The following is an 18,188-nucleotide window of genomic DNA, read 5'->3' as shown; positions in this document are numbered from 1 at the left end:
GGTTAGTTTAGAAAGAGTGATCTGGGAAGGCCTACTTGACAATATATTTGATATACTGCAAAGTTCTAGCATATCTGGGCAGGAGTCAGTGTTGCAAAGGAAACAGCATGCCCACGGAAAGACTACAGTGACCAAAATACAGGGAATAAGGAGCATGGGTAGATGAGGTTGAAGAGGCAGGCAGGGGCCAGAACTCAGAACAGAATTTTAGTGTCCAAATTAAAGTTTGGATCTTTGTAATGGGAAGCTTCTGAGAAGGTCTTCGGCTATGTGTCATGTTACGATGATTTGTTTTTAAAAGATTTTGATGGCTGCTGTGTAGAGAATAGACAATTGTAGTGCAAATGGGAGCAGTAACATTTAGCCTGGGGACCAGATATAGACTCCAGGAGCCCACACAAGACCTGAAATTGAAAATTAAATTGGAAAGAAAATTATGCTTATATGTTCACATGTGCATATTTTGATTCACAGTGTTTATCAGATTCCCTAATTAACCCACTAAGGGTTAAGAATCAATGACATACACTACTAGTTGGTATCAGTTAACTATCCCAGGATCCTGCAAAAAATGTTGCAGGTGAGGTTAAGCCTGTGGCATCATAAGATTCATTGAATGCCTTTCAAATTCACAAGTTCAAATTTCTTGCCTTAGCTTTACCAGCCCTCAGTGCTGCCTCCTACTCACTGCTGTACACTATTGACGGGTCTTGTGAATACATCTTATCTTCTGTACCACTATTCCCCATAGACTGTGGAGAGTATTTTGGAACCACACTTAAGACAGTCCCTCAAAACTGTGGGTTCAAGGAATGCATGTAGATATACTTTATACCACTTCTGATTCACCTGGAAAAGCACGGTGCTCTTAATACAGCCTAGGAGCTATTCTTCAGATGCTGCATCTCTAAAAGATAACAGAACCATTATGGTCTTTCTACAGAGCCTTATGTAATAATCCTCAGCATTAAAAGTCTTTGGGAAACTCAAAAGAGGTAGAAGAGACTTTCCAAACCTTGGCTATGTACTCTTATTCACAGACCAGGCCTCTTCCATTCACTCTTCCTCAGTTTAATTCCAAGTTCTCCCCAGTAAGGTGTGTTCAGTGAATACTAAAATTTACAAAGTAAAAACTGGAAGGGCCTTTAAAAGATACCTAGTTAAACTCTCTCCTTTTTTCAGATGAAGATATTAAGCACCTGCAAGAAGGCTGATGTGACCAGGCATACAAGGACCTGGTAGCTGAGTTGGGATGCCTATTAATTCAATAAATACTGGACCCCTATAATGAGTATTTAATAATATTACTGGTCTCTATCCTCAGGAAGCTCATAGTTGTACAGAGGCTTAAAGAGTTACCGGGTTGCAACCCGGCTTACAGCATCTAAGTTAAGAGCACGGATTCTAGATTCAATAGACTTGGGTTTAAATTCTGGCTCTACCACTACCAGCGGAGTGACCTTGGACCTACCTACCTAAGCTCTGTGAACCACAACTACCTTATCTGACAACAGAGTTCCTAATAGCGGCACACATGCTAACGGATTTAAGGGTAAAGTGTACTACTGTCTGCAACTTACTTTGAAATGCAAAAGTGGATTGGTAGATTGATAAATTAACAGATATATGATAAAGCAACAGAAAAAAATGTTAATTGTGGCATTTAGGCACACAGGTATTCACTATATAAGTCTTACAACTTTTTTGTATGTCTGAAAAGTGTCATGGTAAAGTGGGGGAGAGACATTAGGGTGGAGGGGGGAAACAAGACAATGGAGATAAAGCTGCTTAGTATAGTGCTTGGCTAACTCGACCAGTGTTGGCTATTTGCAGTAGCAGGTCCTCAGTAAGCAGAAGCTGTATGAAGAGAAATTTGAAAGACACCTCGATCATGTCAACATTGTCTTTTAGAAAAGAGTGCTCACAAAGGAAGCCAGAGGCTTTTCTTTGGCCCTTTCTATCAGCACAATTAGGCTAGGAGGAAACAATCTTAGTCTTGTTATTAGGGTTTCCATAGCTGCTAAACCACAGCAAGGCCCAGGGGCATGGATCTGACCCTGGAGCACAGCCAATGGACAGGTGGATGTAAGGTCATAGACAGTACTGAACTGGGAGTCAGAATGACAGGTAGGTTCAAACTCCAGCATTGCCACTGCTAAACTGAATGGCAAGTGGTAGGTGAAGTGACCTCTCTCACCCTCATTTTTAATCTGCAAAAATAAGACTACAAAGAGCTCAAGTAACTCTGTGATTATAATGTAGGTGAAAGAATTTGACATCACCGCCACTTTAAAAAAAAAAAAAAAAAAGTGGATTGAATTGGAATGGTCAAAAGGATGCTGGGAGAATTGGAATGGTCAAAAAAACAGATTGCTCCTCCCCGTACGGCTCACTTCCCTCCTTCAGCTCCCAGGCCCTGGAAATCACAGTAAGCTTCTTAAGATTGGTCACTCCCCTTCTTTAAAATACTCATAGATAGCATTGACAAATATCCACAGTTCTTATCATAGCCGGCAAAGCCCCGCAAGGAAGTGGCCCCAACAAAATAGGATAATCATTTTCTTTACTGATTCACTAGTAAATGTTTATCGTCTGTCTCACTAAAATGAAAGCTCCGTGAGAACAGAGACCTGATTTATCTTGCTCCCCGCTGGATCCCCGCGAACAGAGCACGGCGGGGGGAGGCGGTTCACTCCAGATTTGTGGTCCAAGAGGTGAAGGAAGCAGTCCACCTCCCCAGTGGGGTCATCACCTGCTCTGCTGGGCCGCCCCACTCCCGTCCCAGCGAGGCGCCTCCCCGCCACCCCCATAGCCAGTTCTCACTGCCCTGAGGAAGGAAACTTCAACGGGACACCCCAGCTCCCCGCCCCTGCGGCCCTGCTCAGCGCCCCGACCCCGGCCGCCCGCCAGCCCACCTCGCGCGCGTTCTCCTGGCCCACGAGCCCCGAGGCCGCCTGCTTGGCCAGGCCGCTCTCGTCCAGCCCCAGCCCCTTCACGTGGCTGTGGGAGGCGATGCGCTGCGTCTTCGTGGTGCTCTTCACTTCCTCGATCTTCATCTTGTACCGGCCAGGAGCCCAGACCAGCGTGGGAAACCAGGAGCGTTAGAGCAACCCACGCCCGGAACCGCGGTTACCATGCGGCCGTAACCAGGCGGTTGGCCAGGGCCCGCCTCATCCAGCGCTCTATTGGCGGAGGCGGAAACGCCTCCGCTCTCCATTGGCTCGTGGCTGGCTCCGCCCCACCTACTTCCGTCTGTGTTCACGGATTTCTATTCCCCCACACCCGGCGTTGGGGCGGGGTAGAGACGCCCGCTGCAGCACCGACTGGCCAGCCAAGCCTGGGGTTGGATCTGGGGCTGAACCATCATTGCCAGGAGGTCAGAGTCATAATCATGCCATCGTAGACATATTTAGTATTGGAACGTCCTATGCTTCAGCGAAGCTCACGTAATTACCTCCGCTTGGATTCGGAGAAACAAATTTAGAGAGTTTAAGCTTTGGCTTTTGCTTCCTTTTCCGACTTCCACGCTTTTGTGTCTCTCCCTAGGGAAGCCCAACTCAACCAGCCAATCACTCTCACCTTGCAACCCGGTAATCAAACTCATGACCTCCTGGTTCAGGGTTGACACTCAACCACTGAGTCACACCTGCCAGGCTGGAAGTATGTTACACACTGGATATGAAGGGATTTGGTAGTGGCTCCGTCAGTGAATGAAACCTTTGGCATTTTTAGAGCCTGAAAAAGCAGAAGCAAGGCCTTGGAAAGTGGAGGTTACTGCTGGCCTATAATTCATTAACTCTATAATTTTTACCTCTAGGTCACTCCAAAAGATCACTTAACATTTCACTGACTTATTCCTGGTCATTCAGAGGCGAATAGTAATCCTTTCACCCTATGGAGGAGGGAGTCTTCCATTAATAGTGAAAGTGAGGCACTCTGAGAAACTAACTTCTTTGCATATTATCCAGTTAGGATATTTATTATTTTAAGCCCCAAACATTGGCACAAAGTAAAGAGAAAGGTTTCCTTTCAGCCAAATGAGCAGGTGGTAGGATGACTTTAGAGCCCAGAGGAATCTGTAGGAGCACTTGGTCCAGTGGTTTTCAAACACATCTCCTAGAGTTATAGAATTCTTTCATGGCCAGTATGAATGGGGAAGGGGGAAGACTGAGAGTATGGGATACTAATTTCAAGCCCCTATCTTCCCTTCCACCAAAACTCTTCCTTTTTTTTTTTTCTTCTTCTTTTTTTTTTTACTGCTAAAGAACAGTTCAAAAATCACTGATTTGGCCCTAGCTGGTTTGTCTCAGTGGATAGAGTGTCAACCTGCAGACTGAAGGGTTCTGGGTTTGATTCCAGTTGGGGACACAGGCCCAGATTGCAGGCTTGATCCCTAGGGGGGGTCGTGCAAGAGGCAACCAATCAATTATTCTCTCTTATCATTGATGTTTCTATCTCTCCTTCTCCCTCTCTAACATCAATAAAAAAAATTTTTTTTTTAAAAACATCACCAATCTGGCTTAGCATTCTCACTTTACAGGTAAGGGAATTGAGGCCACAAAAGGGAATGGAAATTGTCCAATGTCACAAATTGATCAATTGCCTGACAAGAGTCCCAGACCCCAGATCTGGGAGGCAAAGAAGCTGGACCTGGGCAGCCAGTGTGGCTCCATGGTTGAGCGTCCACCTATGAACCAGGAGGTCATGATTTGATTCCCAGTCAGGGCACATGCCTGAATTGCGGGCTTGATCCTGTGTGGGGTGTGCAGAAGGCAGCCAATCAATGATTCTCTCTGAGCATTGATGTTTCTATCTTTCCCTCTCTTCCTCTCTGAAATCAATAAAGAAGGAGGAGGAGGAGGAGGAAGAGGAGGAGAAGAAGAAGAAGAAAAGAAGTTGGACCTGGTTGCAGATCCAGACAGTGCCTTTTACTTAGACTGCTGTCTGTGTGGTAGGCCAGTGTCTGAGATACACAAGCTGAATGAAGGGCAGGTGAGGTCTGCAGTAGTAGACATGGGTTATTTTGCCTACCCAGAATCCAACCAACTTCCTCTGGCTCACATCGCTAATTTTTTTAGAGAACCACACACTTTGAGTCTAAGTGGTTTGGATGGGTTGACTCCACCTCACAGGATTGGTTCAGGAATGGATGCAGAACCCTGGCCTATCAACGTATCCCATACTCCTGGACATGGAGATTGGCTTGAGAATTCGAGTGGGCAATCCAATGACAGTCCCAACAGTTTTATATTTTATATTTTTTATATATTGGTTCGTAGGTGTCCAAGTGATCTTTGCTACTTCATGGGAAGACTGCCTGAAAATGGAGCCAACACAGGAGGAAAGCTGATAAGGGATTCCTGATGAAATCCTTTGCATTCCCTTATCCAGCCTTGCCCACTTGCAATGGAATACAACGCTGAAATTGGGGCTTGAAATAGTTTGAGTTAGGTTTTTATCTGTGGGTACTGAAAAGCCGTATTAGTTGAATGGTGCATATGCAAGTAATGGTGTGGACTGCTACATTCCAGAATTGTGCCGTGTGAAAACCCCAGGACTGCCAACTCTCTCACTCCCATGACCCTTGCTCTTTAACCTCCAGTTTATCTTTCTTTTCTCCAGTCCAAGTAAGTTCATTTCAGCCACTTAATTTCCAACCCTTTGTTCCCTCCTGGACTTGACTTCTTTCACACTTGACCTTTGGAACCCACAATCCCAGGTCAAGCCTACCTCTGCCTTATCCACAGCCTCACGAAGGCTGCTGTGTATGTCAGCAGATAATTATTCAGTGGCCCATTACACCCTTATGGTCTCCAGCTTGGGCTGAGCACTCAGAGCTGCCCAACTAATGATTAGTTAGTTAAGATATTCCCACACATACTAGTACCTTCTGTCCCATGGTCCAAGATGGCTGCTTTAGCTTCTCCTAAAAGACTATGTTTGAGCCAGCAAGGAGAAAAGGGGGAAGGGAAGGTATGCTCCTTCCTTTTAACCTTGACCTTAAGTTACACCATCACTTCTACTTATATCCCAATGGTTAGACTTAATCAAATAGCTGCAAGGGAGTCTGGGAAATAGTCTTTAGCTGAAAAGATATGTGCCCCACTGAAAATTCTTTTCCTGTATAAAAAAGAGGGAGAAACTAGATTGGGAAACAATTCTTAATCTCTATCCTAAATTTCTATTTGCCAAGCATTGCTGGATTATTCTTGTATACTGATTTAAGTACAGATATGATCTTCCTCCTAGTCAAGGTAACTCTACTAACTGGCTTTCAGATAACAATCTGGGCCCCACTTTATCTGTCATTTATTTCTCAGAGGCCTAATACACCCATTATCCTCCTTTTCTTGTATTTCATCTATTTTCCTGGATAATTCCCCACAGGATATAAACATACTAAATTGTTTCCATCTTAAAACACATTATATTCAATGATAAAACACTGATTTTTTCTTCTTCCTAAGATCAGGAACAAGACAAGGATGCCTGCTTTTGCCACTACTATTTAACATAGTAGTGGAAGTTCTAGCCAGAACCATTAGGTAAGATTTAAAAAAAAAATGAAATAAAGGCATCCAAATTGAAAAGCAAGAAGTCAAACCAGCTCTCTTCTTAGATAACATAAATTTTTAAATTTATATTTATTGTTCAAAGTATTACAGATGTTCCCTTATTTTCCCCATTGACCCTTCCGCCCTGCACCTGTTCTCCCAGCCTAACCCCCTGCTGTCCCAGGTTCTACAAGCTGTCCACATTTCTGGGTACATGACCTTACATCTTCGAAAAGAGGAATGGCTGATAGAGTTTTTCTCCATATGTCATTTCTCTGGTTCTGACCTTCCTGTCTTCCTCTTAAAGGACTCTTGTGATTATATCGTAACCAGACAACCCATGAATCTGGGCTCTTTGTCACTACTTGAGCCAATTGAGCAGAGACAGGGTTGAATCAAATATGAGTGCTTATTCCAGTAACCCTGGCTGTATGGAAGAGCAGCAGGTCAACCACAAAAAATCTGCTTTCCAACCCCCCATAAGCCAGCTGGTTATATTGGGTAGGACAAAGATTACCTGGCGAAGTAGGCAAAAGGAATAAGAATGGGTTTGCAAAATGGGTTTTACAGGCACTGGGAAGTAGGCAGTTCATTCTGGGGCAGTACTTTGTTGTTTGGGCAATAAGATTGTTAATCTTTCCATGATAATAGGCAATTCTTGATTGGGAATGAACTGCATTCCAAGGTTGACTCCTAGGTCCTTGGTTGACTGTCAGGTACGACCCCCAGCCAGATTAAAATGCCTTTTCTTTAATCAGAACAAGGCAATCACAGTTAACAGAGCAGGATTAGTATTTCTTATAACTATTGCTAGTTCCCAATATTCTATTTTTGCCCCTAACATTATCAGGCTCACAGGATAGTCTGTCTCCCCATATTAAGATCCTTCACTAAATCACACCTACAAAGTCCCCTTTACTATGTTGGGTATTATACCCACTGAGAGATCCTCCCTTCCCCCAACTGGTGGACAGAGTATGACATAACCTGCATCTGTAGCCTGGACATTTCTGAGCACCTAACCAGGCATCTTATATGGACCAGACATTGAACCACCAATCAGCACTTGCCAAATACCCTAAGCTTTTGATTCCTAAATACCTAAGTGCCTAATCATGTGCCTTATATGAAACCACCAACCAGTGTATGCCGAGTGCCCTAAGCCCCATCCCTTCTCATTCCTCCCCTCAAAAGGCATGTTCACCTCTGCATGTGTGCCTGTTCTCCTCTTGCGAGACAGCTCGACAGGGCCCTTCTCCCCTAATAAAGCTTGTAGTCCTGTTTTTTCAGCCCCTGTCTTATTCTTTCACTCACAAGTGCCAGGATATGGACATCTTTGAAAGGCTTTTATTCTGCCATGGCTAGGCTCCCTTCCAGGGATTCCATTACAACTTATTTACCCAGCTTTCAATCCAGTGTCAGAGGGCACACTTTTGTATTGCTTGCTCTGGACAAAATTCCAGGTTTTTCTCCCATTACGTGAACTTGGGTTACATGCTCACTACCAGTCCAATTGCCAAGACTAGTGGAATGGAGTCTCGGGCTCACGCTTGGGGCTATAGTGGGGTCAACACACACAGTGACACAGAGGAAAGGAAGTGAGATATCTCCTAGGAGAATCTTACAGAAGAAGGGGGAGTGAATGCTGACCATTACAGACCATAATGATCTTGCAAAATATGGTTACATCCATATGGAGATGGAGGAAATGGTGAATAGTTATCATGGAGTAGGGCCATGATTTGAACCTGCATGGAACCAGTTCCTTACAGGACATCTCTTTCTCATCATGTGACCAAGGTGGCATTAGCAGCTCTGTTTAGTGCCGGGAATGCCATGAAACATGGCTGGTGGCTTGGGTGACAATCTCACCCCAGGTTATTGTGGGACATATGGAGGAAGGTAATGGTTAACACAATCACTGGCAAGGTAGATACCCTCAGAGAAAAGGGAAATTTCCATTTCACTCCTAAAAGAATCTTTAAAGGCAAAGCTCAAATCAAAGAGCAAAGTATAATAACTTCCTCTGGGTAAATTTATAATTAATCCTGGATTAATTGGCTTTAATGAAATTGAATTAATTACTAGCTGTTTGTAAAGAACTTTGAACTACGTGAGTACAAAACAGCATTAAAGAAACAGAAAGGAACCAGCATCACATTAAGAACAAATCCCAAATAATCACAGTTCTGCAGACTGTTTCCTGTCAGTCATTTCCCAGGGACTGTGCACAGCCCATGGGACTGTGTGACCCAGGAGTCTACTATAGAGGAGGTATTTTTGAGCGTGAATACTCTTAAGGAAGAGTTATGGAACATTTGCTAGTCCCCAGCTATCAAAGATGTGCAAGGCCCTGGCCAGTGTGGCTCAGTTGCCTGAGGTGAGGGTGGCGGGGGGTGAGGGTTGTGTGTGTGTAAGAGGCAGCCCATTGAAGTTTCCCTCTCACATTGATGTTTTTTCTTTCCCTCTTCCTATTTCTCTAAAAAAATCAATTAAAAATCTTTTTATAATTGTGTAAAGGATCCTCAGCCTAGGGGGAGAGCATCAGAGCCCCAGTCAAGCAATCTTGACTCAGCGTAGTAGATGCCAGGATAGAGATAAAAGACACAATGAAGGGGAGTGGTGTGAGCTGGATTTTGCTGGCAACAGCGCTGTTTCAATAGCGAGTCCCCCCTTTCCTTCTGGCTCTTGGAGTGAGCTTATGACTTATGCCTGGCTAGGGAGAGCATTGTATTTCTCTGCTTAGTGCTGGGCACAGGACTTCATCGAAGACAATGACTTGAAGCGGACGTCATGTGCAATTGCTGAGGATGCAAGCTTGGAGGTCCTGACAGCTATCTTGTCACCATGAGGAGAGAGCCTGCCTAGGAATGAAAGCAATCTAGAGGAAGGAGGAAAAGAGTCACACAGAGAGAAACAAAGTTGGTGCTATTGTGTCATCATCAGAGCCCTAGCTGAGGCTCTGGGTTATCACAAATGAAGCTGCTCTAAACACGTATGCATTGGTTTCTGTGTGAACATGTCATCATTTTACTTGGCTCAATACCTAGGAGTAGGAATGCTGGGTCAATTTTAAAAGAAACTGCTGAACTGTTTTTCCAGAGTGGCTGTGCCATTTTCCGCCCCCACCCCCTCCAGTAATTTAAGAGCTGTTTTGTTTTAATTTTAACCTTTCTAATAGGTATGTAGTGGTAGCTCACTGTGATTTCAATGTACTGAAATCATTTTTCTGCATCATCTCGGCTCTCCTATGGCATATTCTCCATATAGAAACCAGAACAATGCTTTTTACACATAAGCTAGGTGAAGGTGTAAACCAATGATGCAATGATGGTCTGTCCGTACAATGGAATAATAAACAGCGATAAAAAGAAGTATGCACTGCAGTTTCTGGTGGGCGAATCTCAGATGCACTAAGTGAAAGAAGCTGGACTCAAAAGGCTATCCATTGTGTGCTCCTATTTACATCATGTCTGGGAAAGAAAAAGCTTGTAGGAGTAGAGAATATAGATCAGTGGGTTCCAGGGTTTAAAGGTGTACAAGTGTTTGATCACAGAGGGGTTCCTTGGAGGGTTGTGGAACTGTTTTGTATCCTGATTATGGTGGTGGTTACATGACTGTGGATTTGCCAATGCTCATAGAACCATACACCAGAAAGAATCAATTTTTATTGCTGCAGGTACCCAGGTAAGAGATGATGGCTTGGACCAAGTGCTAACAGCGCAAGTGGTGAGATGTGGTTGCTTTCTAAGGGTAAAACCAATGGGATTGGTTGATGAATTGGATGTGGGATATAAAAGGAAGAGAGGACTCATGGATTGAGCCAGGTTTACTGCCTGAGGAACTGAGAATGTAGTTCTCCATAAATGTGATGGGGGCTGTTGGTGGAGTGAGGACACAAAGTTTGAGATACCTATTAGCCATTCAGATTGTATGCAGTTAAGAGAAGCCTGGTTAGAGATATCCATTTAAAAGTTGATGGCTCTTAAAGCCAAGACAGGAAAGATCATGAGGGAAGGAGTGAGGAAGGGAGAGAAAGAGGAAATAAGAGGGCTGAGCCCTGGGTCCAGGGTTTTGATTCTCTGTGTATTCTATGCAGTTCTAGCTTTGCAGTGGATGGCAGGATGGAGTCCCCAATCTCAGGTTCCTCCATGCTTTAGGTGGGAGGTGCCAGGTGAGCAGCACTGTATTCGAGTCCCGTCCTGGGCCACCCTCCTCCTGCGCTGTGTCTGGCGGTGCCCATAGGTGCAGAAGGCGGAAACTTCGGGGCCGGAACTGGAATGTCTGTCGCGCGGGTGACGGCGGGGACAGCTTAGAGGATCGGACTGCAGCGGCGGCCGCGGGAGGGGCGAACCGGCTGGTGTCCCGGGCGGCGGCGGCATGGCAGGGGTGCGGGTGAACGTGAACGTGGGCGTGCTGGGCCACATTGACAGCGGCAAGACGGCGCTTGCGCGGGCGCTGAGCACCACGGCCTCCACCGCCGCCTTCGACAAGCAGCCGCAGAGCCGCGAGCGCGGCATCACGCTGGACCTGGGCTTCTCGTGCTTCTCGGTGCCGCTGCCCGCGCGCCTGCGATCGGCGCTGCCCGCATCCCGCCCCGCGGCGCCGGAGGCCGGGCCCGAGCCGGGCGAGCCGCAGCTGCAGGTCACGCTGGTGGACTGCCCCGGGCACGCCTCCCTCATCCGGACCATCATCGGCGGTGAGCGCGGGCGGGGACGGGAGCCGGCGCCGGCGAGCGCCTCGCTCAGGAGGTGGGGCCAGCGAGGCTTCCCCAAGCCCCGGGCTTCGCTGGCCTTGGAAGCTTTTCCCACCCAGCACAGCTGAGCAGGAAGGTGCTTTAAAAAGTTTTTGAGTTTTCAGAAAGTCAAGATGTGTTTGTAATACTGAGAAAACTGAAAAGAGTTCAAAAATTATATTCGTAAAAAAATGTCACAAATAGGTCACCACTCACCTGTCCTTTGGTCGCCCTGTTCCCATTCCCAGAGGCAACACTGTTCCCAGTCTTGTGTATCATTCAGAAAAACTCATATATAAAGACAGGCATATCTGTGTATACCTACATCCCCCTCCTTTTTTACTTCTTCCTTTTTTTTTTTTTTTTTTTTTTTTTTTTTTTTTACAAATTGGTAACAACATCTACACTATTTTCTAAAATATATTTATTGATTTTTTACAGAGAGGAAGGGAGAGGGATAGAGAGCCAGAAACACTGATGAGAGAGAAACATCAACCAGCTACCTCCTGCACACCCCCTACTGGGGATGTGCCCCCAACCAAGGTGCATGCCCTTGACCAGAATCAAACCTGGGACCTTTCAGTCCGCAGACCCACGCTCTATCCACTGAGCCAAACCGGTTAGGGCAACATATACACTATTTTACTTTAAGGGTTCCATATGTCTCATAAGATTGCGTTGTATACTTGCACCAACATTTCTTAACTTTCTCCTTTTTTTCACAAAAGTGGAAATTTATTGAAAACAAGTACAGACTCCCATATGAGGAGGAGGAAAGAGTCCCTTCTTAACTATCTCTTGATGGATATTTATTCGTTTTAAGTTTTTGCTAATGATGCTTCAGTGAATTTTCTAGAACAGAAATCTCTGATGGATGTGCTGATATATCTGTAGGATAAGCTCCTAGAACTGAACTGGCTGGGGCAAAGGGCATGTGTATATAGATTTTTAGTATTTTTATTTATTTCAGAGAGGAAGGGAGAGGGAGAGATAGAAACATCAATGGTGAGAGGGAATCATTGATCAGTTGCCTTCTGCCTGATTGGGGATTGAGCCCGCAACCTGGGCATATGCCCAACTGGGATTCAAACTGTGACCTGATTCCTAGGTTGACCCTCAACCACTGAGCCACTGCTGGGCCAGATGATTATTTTTTATTGAACATGTTTAACCCGCGGTTCTATAACAACAGTATCTTCAGAGATTTATTAAAAGGGATGACAAACAGTGACATAGGCATAGATTTGAAATATATCAAAGAGCCCAGCTGGTGTGGCTCAGTGGCTGAGTGTCGACCTATGAGCCAGGAGGTTACGGTTTGACTCTCGGTCAGGGCACATGCCTGGGTTTCCGATCCCTAGTGGGGGATATGCAGGAGGCAGCAGATCAGTGATTCTCTCTCATCGTTGATGTTTCTATCTCTCCCTCTCTGAAATCAATAAAAACATAAAACAAGAGAAATCAAAGAATTTTGAAAAGTTCTATGTGGGGAGGAGGATGAGCAGGGGCAACTGGAAGTAGGGCCAGGCAAGCGAAGGGAGTTTCCAGAAGTATGTTCTCGGAAGTATTGATTGGACCCATCAGTGCAAATCCCAACTTGTCTTCCACATGGACTCTGACATGAGCCTAACGTGGTCTGTCTTGGGCTGATGGTTTTATTGGCCTAGTGACGGATGGCCTAATTGGTCGATGGGCATAGTGAGTGTGTTAGTTGCTTTCATCATTATTACTGCTTAACTGTCCTATGCTGTAGGCAGTCTGAGATACTAGTAACTTCCCCCATTTATAGTAGAGGAAATGGAGGCTCAAAGAAGAGAGGGGATCGGCCCAAGATCATGCTGTCTAAAGTCTGCTACTCAAGCCATATGTATATTTCAGTCATAAAGGGGCATGTGACCTCTACCCTTTTCTCCTCCCCTTGTAACTGAACTCTGGTCGCATCCAAATGTATTTTAAGGCATGTACTCTGAGTCAGGCTAGGTTGGAAGTGGAAGAGACAGATTTTAAAAAAGAGAGACAGAAGGAAAATTCTTAGTCTTTTTTAGTATATAATGTAAAGTGGTGAAGGATGTACTTTTGGAGTCAGAACTGGGCTTAGGGCCTGGCTTTCACTCTTACTAACTGTATGACTTTAGAATCTAATTCTGGACCTTCCAGACACTGGCAGATAGGAGTAACTACGAAGCTCTTTATTGGCATTGCTTTTGTGGCATGTTTGCCACTTTCTGGGCAAACCCTACAAAAAGTGTGGTGGTTACCCTTTAGCAGTTGAGGTAATTGGGATTTAGGATGTTGCTAATAAGTGGCAAGCCCAGCTGTGCTTCACTGCAAAGCTTCCCCCACGCTTCCTCAGACCACTTTATACTGCCACTGCCCCCTTCTAACATACACATTTAGAGAGAAGCTTTTGATAGGACACAAAGGTTTCAGATACTGCCCTGATTTTATGTCAGCAATGCCTCAGGAATTAGGCAAGTCCTTGGTCTAGATTATAACATTATAGAAGAAAAGAAGAGGAATGTTTCTCTTATAGGTACATTGTGACTCTTTTTATTTTTCTCTCACCTCCTGAGTGAGACTTTCCTATTCATATTACAGGCATTAAGATGTGACCTGAGCACATTGGAATGGTGAGACCATGGCTGCTAGTATTTATCCATAAATAGGTCAGATTCCTACCCTCCTTTTCAGGGAAATGAGAAAATAAGAGTGTTTACTTTTGAGGGAAGGCTGCTCACATTTGAGGTTCTACTCTGACCCAGGCCCATGCCAAGAATTTGATTCTAGGCAACAACCTCAAGGGGTAGGCATGTAGTGGGAATATTGGTCCTATTTTTCAGATGAGGAAACAAACTTGGAGAGTAAAATACCCAGGGCTGATGTTGGAACCTGACTCTGCTGCCCTCAACCTGGATCTGGTCAATGTCTTTAGTTATCCTCATGATCCATAAGACCTTGGATATCTTCGCCTTCTTGAAATGTCTCCAGAGGCCAAATCCTGGCTTGTGGCAGCTGGACTCTTACAGTTCTGGACTTTGTTCTTCCTCTCCTAACCACTTGCACTCCTCCTCTCTCTAATTTATTCTCCACATAGTAGACATGTACTCGTCTTACAAATGATCATCAGATATTGCCAACCCTTGGCTTCAAGACTTTCCAGTGGCTTCTTATTGTGCTTAGAGTAAAACCCAGCTTCCTTTTTATAGCCCACAGAAAGAGACCCTCTTTATGGTCAGGCCTTTGCTTTCCAATGAGCCTCATCCCTTCCTTTCCCTATTTTCAGCCACACTGGCTTTATTTCTATTATACTTACTGAATGGGCCAGTCTTTGCACCTGCTGTTCCCTCTGTTTAGTCATTTGGCTCCCCATCATTTACGTCTCAGTTTGAATGCCACTTCAGAGAGGCTTCCTCTGATCTTCCTATCTAAAGTGTCTCCACCTCTCTTCTCATACTTTCTCGTGTCCATATTTTGTTTCCATATAGCCCTTTTTATTTTCTGATATTCTCCATCTTTTGACTTGTTAGTTGTCTCTGTCCTCCAGTGTATTCTCACTTTTTGGTCCAGAGCTTGCGGTATAGTAGGCACTTGGTAAGTTCCAAGTGAATGAACCTGTGTACCAGCTCCTGGGCTAGCTGGTTATAGTGAGCAGAGAGCAGTCAGTCTGAAGTAGGCACATCATGCCTGCTGGTTCTTTTTCCTTCCTCTGGGAGCTGACCGCAGAGCCGCTGTCTCATGTGCAGAGTGACCTGTTAAGCTCTTTGCACATAGGACAGTGGTCAGCAAACTCAGCCAACAGAGCCAAATATCAACAGCACAACGATTGAAATTTCTTTTGGGAACAGATAGCTGACTTCTGCGCAGGGGCCACGAAGTTTCAGTTGCACTGTACATGCACGCCCGCATGTGGTATTTTGTGGGAGAGCCACATTCAAGGGGCCAAAGAGCCACATGTGGCTCACAAGCCACAGTTTGCAGACTGCCGACATTTTACAGAAGCAGGAATAATTTAATTTGCTGGGGGCAGGGGTGGGGGAGACATGATAGGGAAAGAAGAACTTTCCTGGTAGAGAAAATACCTGGGCAGGGCTGGGAGGCTTAAATATGCTGTCTTGTTTGTTTAGAATCAGAGATAACAGCTGGCATTTAGGTGCAGCTGGAAATCAGCTTGGTGTGTAGGGAGGTGTGCCAAAGATGAAAATAAAATGTTGATGTGCCAGATCCCATGAGAGTGGTGTTTGGCTTAGATTAGGCCCTTAGTTTAGGTTTCTCCTAGGGGTACTGGGAGGCTTTTAAAGCAGGTTTGTGAAATGTTCAGGCCCAAACATTAGAAAGGCAAGATCGCTGGGCAGGGCCTCCTACTGGCACAAGGCACTGCACCTATCCCTGGGATTGCTGGAAAATTGGGCTTTTGTTAGTGTTCCCAGCCTGTGTGAATGGGTTAGACCCCTTGCTGAATACATTATTCTCAGTAGAAGGAAATTAGAACTATTGACTGAGTTCCATGATGATATCTCTGAAATTTAATGTATCGTAAAGCTGGCTCTCATTAATCCTGTTGCTCCCCTAAATACTTTCATGTACAAAAAGAATTATTTCTTAACTTAGAGAAAATTGGGTTTTATCTCCTTGATCTATGTGGCCATAGATAAAACTCCTAAGTGGAGCTATGGGGTTAATAACAACAGTAGTACTTCCCATTTACTTAATGCTACCCTCGTGTGTTTTTGTTGTTGTTGTTGTTGTTTACCTTCGCAGCAGTTGTGTGAGGGAAGAGATATTCCAATTTTACAGATGAAGAAGCAGAGGCTCAGAGAGATCAGGAAACACAATTCATAAATGGCGGGGCTGACTGAATTGTTTATCTGACCACACAGCCTGTCCTCGGGCATTCTCAGTGTGAATGACGAAGTGCCCATCCTCTCCCATCCCTGTAGCGGTGTTTCAGGGCAGCATTTTTCTCTCATCCATTTGGAGTATTAACCTTTCAGGGTTAGAACTTCGAAAAGATTCAGTAATGTATGTTTTAAAGACTTGGGTGGGGATGAGGGACTTGGACCCATCCTTAATCTAACTCTGGCAGGAAAGAGGAGAGCTGAAAAATGCTGGTATATTGGTTTGGCAATTTATAGTCCTCTAGCGGCTGCTAGGATTAACAGTGTATTGTCTCCCGGTCTTTTGTTCCAGTAGTTAATGAACAGCAGCTCTTCTGCTACCACTTGTTGCCCTGATCTCTTGCCTCCTGTGCCTACCATTTATTTAAGTGGCTCTTCCCGCGTGGCTTGGACCATCTCAGGTCCCCCTGGACACAGCTGATGAAAGCTGCCAAAGCTTTGTAAGTCTCACTCAGGGCTCGCTCTTTGGAGGAAAAACAGTCAGCAGCCCCCGGATTTTTACCTCTGCAGCCCGAGAAAAAGCATTGTTTGTAAAACAAGCTAATTTGCCTTCTGTTTTTCCAGCTTTCTGAGCTCTTGGTGCCAATGTGGAGAAAGTGCTTGTCCCTTTGTCCTGTTTTATCAAGGGGTATGCCTGCAGTCTGTCTGAGTTTTTTCTTTGGCCCCATGAAACAGGGTGTTTGTGTGTGTTACTGAATGTGTGTTTTTAACCAGATTTAAAAAAAATGATTTTAGAGAAAGGAAGAGAGAGAGAGAGAGAGAGAGAGAGAGAGAGAGAGAGAGAGAGAGAGAGAGAGAGAGATTTGTTGTTGCATTTACTTATCCATCTATTGGTTGATTTTTTTATGTACTCTGACTGGGAATGGAACCCTCAACCATGGCACATTGGGATGACACTCTAACGAACTGAGCTACCTGGCCAGGGCTCAATCAGCTTTCTGATATTAATGTGTGGGCATCTGCATCTAATGCCCAGAAAGCCATACAGGACAAGCAGAGAAAACAAACTGGGGGCCTAACTATTTGAGATATTTGGATGTTATTCTAATGCAAAACCAACCAAAGGAAAAAAAACCTACTTTCGGGTTTTCTTGTCCCTAATTCTTCTTATGAATCTGTGTAAAAATACTTTGTGGTATTCATATATGTTTGCCCTAAAATATTGAGGCATATACATATTTATATTTTAATTCTCATTGAGGACATTTTCCCACTGATTTTTAGAGACAGTGGAAGAGAGAGGGAAAGACAAAGAGAAATATCGATGTGAGAGAAGCACATTGATTGGCTGCCTCCTGCCCGAGCCCTGAACTCGGGACCCTTCAGTCCGCAGAATGACGCTCTCTTCACTTAGCCAAACTGGCTAGGGCTACTGAGGCATATTTAAAGGAGCCTATATAAGTGAAAATGTTTCCTTAACCTTAACTTCTTTAATTCCTAGAATCTGCCAGGTATAGGTTCCCCGAACCTTAGTGCTCATCCAGGGAAAGCTGCCTTTTATTTATTTTTTATTCTTTGTTGAAAGATGTGCACCATATCAAAGATTCTTCTCTTTAGTGCCACTTACATTTTAAAAATTTATTTTATTAATTTTTGGAGAGAGTGGGGAAAGGAGAGAGAGAGAAAGAAACATCATTAGGCTGCTTTCTGCACTGAGCCCGCAACCTAGGCTTGTGCCCTGACTGGGGCAGTAACCTTTTGGGGCCGGAATGACACCCAACCAACTGAGCCACACCACCTAGGGCCAGTGCCACTTTTGTGATGTTCTCTGCTGGTGTCTCTTGTTTTAACTTGCTTTAAGCCTCTGTATGTCCAGATTGGAAGTCGGCCTTCCTCAGTGCCAAGTATGTTTCTTTCTATTCAAATACAAGTTTTCCTGTTTTGTCTGCTACCTTTTCACTCTCTGACGCCACCTGATCTCCATCCAAGTTGGAGTGCCTTTAGCCATCTCTAGGAGAGTCTTAAGTTGAGCTGTGTCTGCAGTACTTTCTGCTGGAATTGGAC

At 44.8% G+C, this 18,188-nt stretch overlaps 2 protein-coding genes across 3 annotated transcripts in view; one reads left to right on the top strand and one right to left on the bottom strand.

Moving 5' to 3' along the window:
• RUVBL1 (RuvB like AAA ATPase 1) overlaps positions 1-3,161 on the bottom strand; it is a 31,915-nt gene extending 28,754 nt beyond the window's left edge. The window contains exon 1 of the mRNA XM_036418664.2: positions 2,916-3,161. Coding sequence (XP_036274557.1) covers positions 2,916-3,056 — 141 coding nt within the window. The 5' untranslated portion in view covers positions 3,057-3,161. The remainder of the gene's footprint in view (positions 1-2,915) is intronic.
• A 7,702-nt stretch (positions 3,162-10,863) lies between these two features.
• Positions 10,864-18,188, top strand: part of EEFSEC (eukaryotic elongation factor, selenocysteine-tRNA specific) — a 212,917-nt gene continuing 205,592 nt past the window's right edge. The window contains exon 1 of one of the 2 annotated variants that reach the window (XM_036418617.2): positions 10,864-11,253. In XM_036418617.2, coding sequence (XP_036274510.1) covers positions 10,935-11,253 — 319 coding nt within the window. In that variant the 5' untranslated portion in view covers positions 10,864-10,934. The remainder of the gene's footprint in view (positions 11,254-18,188) is intronic. The other variant, XM_036418616.2, reaches the window with a different exon arrangement.

The sequence above is a fragment of the Pipistrellus kuhlii genome, unplaced genomic scaffold, assembly GCF_014108245.1.
Source record: "Pipistrellus kuhlii isolate mPipKuh1 unplaced genomic scaffold, mPipKuh1.p scaffold_m20_p_6, whole genome shotgun sequence".
In the NCBI taxonomy this organism is placed as follows: Eukaryota; Metazoa; Chordata; class Mammalia; order Chiroptera; family Vespertilionidae; genus Pipistrellus; species Pipistrellus kuhlii.
This window is presented reverse-complemented; position numbering and strand designations above follow the sequence as displayed.